The sequence below is a fragment of the Wasmannia auropunctata genome, unplaced genomic scaffold (assembly GCF_000956235.1).
Source record: "Wasmannia auropunctata unplaced genomic scaffold, wasmannia.A_1.0 LD335828.1, whole genome shotgun sequence".
NCBI classification, from domain to species: domain Eukaryota; kingdom Metazoa; phylum Arthropoda; class Insecta; order Hymenoptera; family Formicidae; genus Wasmannia; species Wasmannia auropunctata.
The window spans coordinates 373003-379428 of record NW_012027062.1 but is presented as its reverse complement, the minus strand read 5'-3'; the positions used below and the strand labels follow the sequence as shown (position 1 = coordinate 379428).

The window sequence follows — 6426 nt, the reverse complement described above, 5'->3', positions numbered from 1 at the left end:
CTCTTCCGATCTTATATATATATATTATTGCGATGTTTCCATCTGTTCTCCGCAATATAATTAGCGCAAAACACTAATTTGTTGTCTCTAATTGGAAAGAAAATTATATAATAAAAATAATATAGATATTTCGTACATGTTACTGCAGCTGTTAGAAATCTCCGGCCACGGAAAGGAAAATACAAGTTCAGCCGCGGCTCCACGAAAAAGACTGAAAATCGTATAAAGCGACGCGTTAAGTGACGTTATCGCACATACATGCATACCACTGCAGCTATATCGTTAATCGTTGTGGTTGAGAGAGAAAGAGGCAGAGTGGGGCCAACGATTTCCGAGCATGTTCGACAACGCGACAGCAGACGCAGCAGTGTTCTGTGTCGGATTGAATGGAGATAAAGCCGCCATTATAACGCATGCTTTAATTCCATTGGTAGTTCGTTTATCGGTGAAGCGGCTTGCGGCCGTAAAATTTCATTTTTTTTTGGAAAAAATCGTGTGTATTTCGAAATATATAAAATATTATCCCCGGATTGCATTATATTTTTGTGATGACTTCGTTATAATACGCAGCGCAATCTGCTGCAGTGACACACAGAGTAGATCGAGTGTGACATGTGATGACCGCGGTGCCATCCGCGTATCAGCGCAGAAATTCGAGTTACGATTCGAATTAGATACGGAAATATTGTGCAAAAAGGGAATATATTGTACACGTCGTACCAGTTCTCGCTCTATGTTTTTTCCGTTTCTCGTTTTACTTCTCCTTGCGAGCGAGAACGAGCGCTTTCCACGATACCACCTCCATGGCGCGTCGTCCTTCGGCAGCCGTATAGCGTCATCGCTGAAGTCAGTATCTGTTCGACAGTGTCGTAGGATCAGCGGAGATAACCGATAGTGGCCTAAAACGCGTTCGTAAATTCTTGTTCGGATTGTACTTTGTACCTGTGGGTCAGTGCATTCTCCATCAGCAGCAGGTGGAGTCAACAACGTGACGAAAAACGTATCGGGACCTGCAGCTTGAATGAAGTTTTTCCCTTCCGCGAAGCATTTTCCACGGTGACCATGTCGTTATGAATTGATGAGTCTAGTGTTGGCAAAGTGACCACCACCAGCACGAATGATGATTTGTGCGAGGTAATCTCGGGTCTGAGTCAGACAGTCCTTAATTTAGCGAATAATGCGGATTGTTGCTGACCGGTTGTGCCGAGATTCGAGATACCTGACAGTTTGTTACGGTTCTCGAAAATTGGTGAAAATTTAAAAAATGAGCGAATTTATTAAAATATTTATAATTTCATTAGTCACCACCTGGTGAATTTGCCCACTTCTGTAATGTTCATCAATTTCCGAGAACCGTAATAAGCTCTCTGAGATTTGATCACGGACGATGTTTTCCGTTCGAGCTCGCTGTTTTATTTTATCTACGAAATTCTTAATTTAATTAAAATATACGTTGAATACATATGTTATCACTTCTATTTACAATGAACTTCGTTCCTACAGTTGATGTGTAATTTACACAAGACAAGGCACGATGAATTATTTACATGCTGTGATCGGAGATATAAATAATTTTACCTGATTGTGAGTAAGAGTATGCCATGACTAATTATAAAGATTTGCCACCGTGATATATAGATAAGCGGAATCAGCGATTGATTAGGTAGATTTGTACGCAACTTATTCCGCAGTAAAATATTTCGAACGGCGAAGATACGAGATATTGCGACGTTTAATCTATGATACTCCTTCAGCGTGTTAGTATATAATTGATGTTCATTATAATATGTTTACGAAGAAATCAATTCGTTATAGACGTTTTGTATGCTTCATTCATTTTCTTTTTGCAGTTCGCTTTTATCACATATACCTTGTCCGAAATTAACACATCTCATTCTGACTGGCGTAAATCTTCGTCATCTGTAGAAACGGAGTTTCAAAGTAATATTATTAAAATATAGAATAATAATTTTATTGAAACATTTATACACTTCTCAACAAAATTAAAGCATCATTTACTCTACCCTCTAAAAATAGGCAAAATTCAAGAGAGTGTAACTTCGTCAAAAGTGATCGTATCGAGATGTTCAAAAAAGCATTTTGCAGCTTGAAATCTCTACTTTTCAGATCGACACTTTAGAAAACGATCCTATTGATTTTTTTATGGAATTACATAGGTCCAAATGAAAATGCATCAAATCTCCAAAAATGTGTACTAAATTTAAAAGGTTTCATGGCATAAACTAAAAATCGCACACAAATGCAGTTTACTGCTTTCGAAAGAGTGAATACGATTTTTTTTTACCGAGTTATTCAACATTGAAGTAAAAAGGACCATTTTTGCTTTAATGTTGAATAACTCGGTGAAAAAAAATCGTACAACGCTCAACAAAAAAGCAAATTAAAGGTAAAGATTCACTCTTTCGAAAGCTGCAAACTGCATATGCATGCGATTTTTAATTCGCGCTATGGAACTTGTCAAAGTTCGTAAAAAATTTTGAGATTTGTCGAATCTCCTTTTCTATCCATGTAATTCCATAAAAAAATCAATAGGATCGTTTTCTAAAGTGTCGATTTGAAAAGTAGAGATTTCAAGCTGTAAAAATGCTTTTTTGAACATCTCGATACGATCATTTTTGACGAAGTTACACTCTCTTGAATTTTGCCTATTTTTGGAGGGTAGAGTAAGTGATGCTTTAATTTTGTTGAGAAGTGTATATTGATCGCGATTGTTTATTTTTAAAATAATTATGTATGATAAAAAATTCGGTGCAAAAAGTGCACATTGGCACATTATGGTGGTCCACAGTGTGTCAGCATTCATAAGAATATGTGATGATACCATATGACTCACCGAAATAATATACATACATATTACATATTCTTAATAATAATATAATAAATTCGTCTACTGAATCAGCAACACCGAAATCTTTAATACACGTATATAATTTATATTGATATAATTATACGCATATAATTTATACTGCGATTTACGATGATCAAGTATAAATATTTGTATAAATGTGTAAAATGCATAAGCGATTTCTATCCCGTATGCAGCATGCGTATAGTGTTGGAATTTTGTTTCATTACAACAGTCAACAAAGAAAGTTTAAATATGCTTTAACAATTTGTGGAAAAGTTATTTTTAAGATAAAAATCGTAACCACAAAATCGTAACTTTTATCTAACAATAAGAAGAAAAAACAAAAAGAGACAAAGAATTAAACCGCACATTTATATTCTAATGAAAGTGAAAGGATCGTATAACGACTTGATGAATTTATATCTAAAGCATCCATAACTGTTTCTTCACAAGCGCATTCTGCTGCATGCGAAGAATCGCATTTCAAGACACATTCAATGTGCAAAGTATCAAGGTGAATTTTCCGCGTAGTGTATGGGTATGGTGACATTGGCACAACAGCAGCAGCAAACGCTCGATGGTAATCATCAGTGTCAGAAGGAGCAAAATCACGTAAACGGTGCTGCTGTGTCTGCCGAGAGTCACGCGGTTGACAAGTTTCGCGGCGAGGCTGCGCGCTCGGCGAGGGAAACCGCGGTCGTCGCTCCAGGCAATGGTAGCGCTGGAGATTCCTCTACGCAGTGCAGTGACGTAGACGACGACGATGAGGAAGAGGAGACGGACGTTGAGGAAGACGGTAGCGGCGGCGGCTGGATCACGAATCTGCCGGTGTCGTCGACTATTGTTCAGCAGCATCAAGCGGTTGCCACCACGAACGGCGATGTCGTCCTGCCGAACGCCGATCCGTCGAATTTCGGTGACATTTGCGTAAAGAACTCGACGAATGTGCATCTGGGTAACAAGACCTTCTACAAGGGTCCGGTTACTATAAAGCAATTCGTTTATACGAATCCCATTTCGGTCCAGGATGTAGATAATAAATTCGACGTCAGCCGCGCCTCCGACGTCAACGTCTCGCATTTGTCGACGAATAAGAACGAAGAAGTCTCCAATGGATCTATTTTTCCGCAAAATACTGAATTAAATAAAGGTAATAGTCAATCGTACAATAGATTGTTTAAGTCTATTCGTTACTTTTAGTTTTTCTACATTTGTGTTTTCTTTCCAAGAAGCATAAATAAGTACAAAATCGCCGGGCAATTAAAAAAGATAGATTTGCAAATTCCTGGATCTACATGATAAAAACAGGATACAGTTTTATAAGAAATTATAAATCCAATACATTGAATTACAATGTAAATATTTTTTTATATTATCGCAAGACACTTTAATAAATTTTCTCATAAGAGAAAATATATTTCTAATTAAGTTAACAATTTAAAAGCAAATATTATAATAAGTATTATAATAAGTATCTTGAGAATATAAATAATATTAAATCGAAAGAATATCTATCCTATAAAAATATTAAATTTATCGGTAGAATTTAACGCAATGATTACTTGCGGATGTTAATTTTCGTAATAGTGCTTCAACGAACACGTGATCGACGTAGCTTCGTCTGATAAACTCAAAGACGTCATCCTATCAAATTGTCTTCATATGTAAGCATTTTAACAACTTTGTAATATTGCTTGTAGTACTGATAGTTTTATTTGAGATAATCGGAAAGAAGCAAATATTAAAACGTATAAATATATATATATATATATATATATATATATATCTCAATTCACAATTGTATATTATCTGATCTACATCTATCTCAAAGTAGCTTCAATATTTTCTCGAGAGCGTGAAGTATGTTATCAGATCCCTTTAGGATCTCTCTAGATTACAACAATTTTTAAAAACCATTATAACTATTATCATTAAACATATTAAAGTAGAGTATGCGAGCCAACACGAATGTGTGTGTGCAATCTTTTTTTTTACAATATCCAACTACACACAAACTGCGCGCCGCATATTCATCGGTCTTGAAACACAAGATTAGGGGGAAGGGGATTCTTATAGATGCGTATTAACATCAAATCGTTAATCGATTTAATTTGTTACAAGTGATTCCGGCTTCATGTAATGAATTGTGTTTTAGGACCGACGAATATGCGGCGCGCATTTTGCGTGTGGTTGAATATTGTAAAAAAAAATTAATACACATCCGTGTTCGCATATGGCCTCTACTTTAATATGTTTGATATATTCTCGGGAGTTTATTTCTCTATTATTATACCATCAATTCTTTTGACTAATGAATTGTTTAATTTTCTGTAACTATGCCATATAATACATATAGTGAATTTTAATATTGTTGATATTTTAAATTGAAATTTGTTCTTGCGTCATAAGATTTAAAGCTAAATATAAAAGGGCTATTTTTATTTTGTAGTACTGCACCTAACGTTTTATGCTATTCTGACATAGATTGGCAGCATGCAGGCGGCATATTGACATAGATAATATTGCATGCTGCAAATTGTTTACTCGACTGTGAATAGAGTAACAGAAAAGGCATTAAACATCATAAATCAAAATGTAAAGCTTAATATAATTATATCTTTTGTTGAACATACATATGCTACCCGGCGTAATAATCGCGCATGAATTTCATTAAACGCTCTCGTAGCATTATTTAATCGTTCTAATACAGCTCTTTACAATTATTCTAGTGACGCGATGTCTCTGGACTTGGAGATGTGCGGCTTTATCGTGCGTTCTAGCTTTAATACTTCTAGCTACTATAGTGGTCACAGTTGTATATTTCACCCAATCTCATCACTCAACTGCACCAGTCTTCCCACAAATTCCAGACTCATCGATCGAGGGTAATTCCTGGAAAATTTTTTGCTTTGAAAGCGCATGAAATAAATATTATTTTATCGTAATTCGCCGATTGCAAAATTTAAATCTGTTCTGCACTCTATATTTGTATTACACTTATTATATTTATTTTACCTGTAAAATGCACGTCTTTTATATTTCCCACGAATCGAATATTAAACATTTCAAAACACTTTGCAGTCTTATACAAAGATTAACATTCTAGATTTTATTGGGAAAATTGACATATACATTTGATTAAAATTATCGCATTCGATATAAAATTAAAGAGTTTCTAATTAAATTGTCTGCATGGTATATCTTGAACTTTTGGTACAATATACATTTTATTTTTATTTTCCGTGATTTTCAGGTATAACAGTAAATTCGGTACGTTTTGTTGAGAGAAACGAATGGGGTGCGCAGCCACCCTCGGAACCTCTAACAAAACTGAAGCTGCCAGTACCATACGTTATTATTAGTCACACCGCGACAGACTTCTGTACCACGCAATCACAGTGTACATTCCATGTAAGATTTGCTCAGACTTTCCATATCGAATCTAGACAGTGGTCGGATATCGCCTACAATTTCCTCGTCGGAGGCGACGGTCTCGCATACGTTGGCAGAAGTTGGGACTACGTCGGCGCCCATTCCTTCGGTTTTAACAGCAAGAG

The 6426-nt window shown here is 35.8% G+C and overlaps 1 protein-coding gene and 1 long non-coding RNA gene across 3 annotated transcripts in view; one reads left to right on the top strand and one right to left on the bottom strand.

Moving 5' to 3' along the window:
• Positions 1-214, bottom strand: part of LOC105455875 — a 4004-nt gene extending 3790 nt beyond the window's left edge. For both annotated transcript variants that reach the window (XR_975169.1, XR_975168.1), the window contains exon 1: positions 137-214. This is a non-coding gene — a long non-coding RNA (uncharacterized LOC105455875). The remainder of the gene's footprint in view (positions 1-136) is intronic.
• A 123-nt stretch (positions 215-337) lies between these two features.
• Positions 338-6426, top strand: part of LOC105456020 (peptidoglycan-recognition protein LC-like) — a gene marked incomplete at its 3' end in the record, with an annotated part of 13164 nt that continues 7075 nt past the window's right edge. The window contains exons 1-4 of the mRNA XM_011699785.1: positions 338-1134; positions 3401-4019; positions 5599-5754; positions 6123-6419. Of these exons, the coding sequence (XP_011698087.1) occupies positions 3404-4019; positions 5599-5754; positions 6123-6419 (1069 nt within the window). The remainder of the gene's footprint in view (positions 1135-3400; positions 4020-5598; positions 5755-6122; positions 6420-6426) is intronic.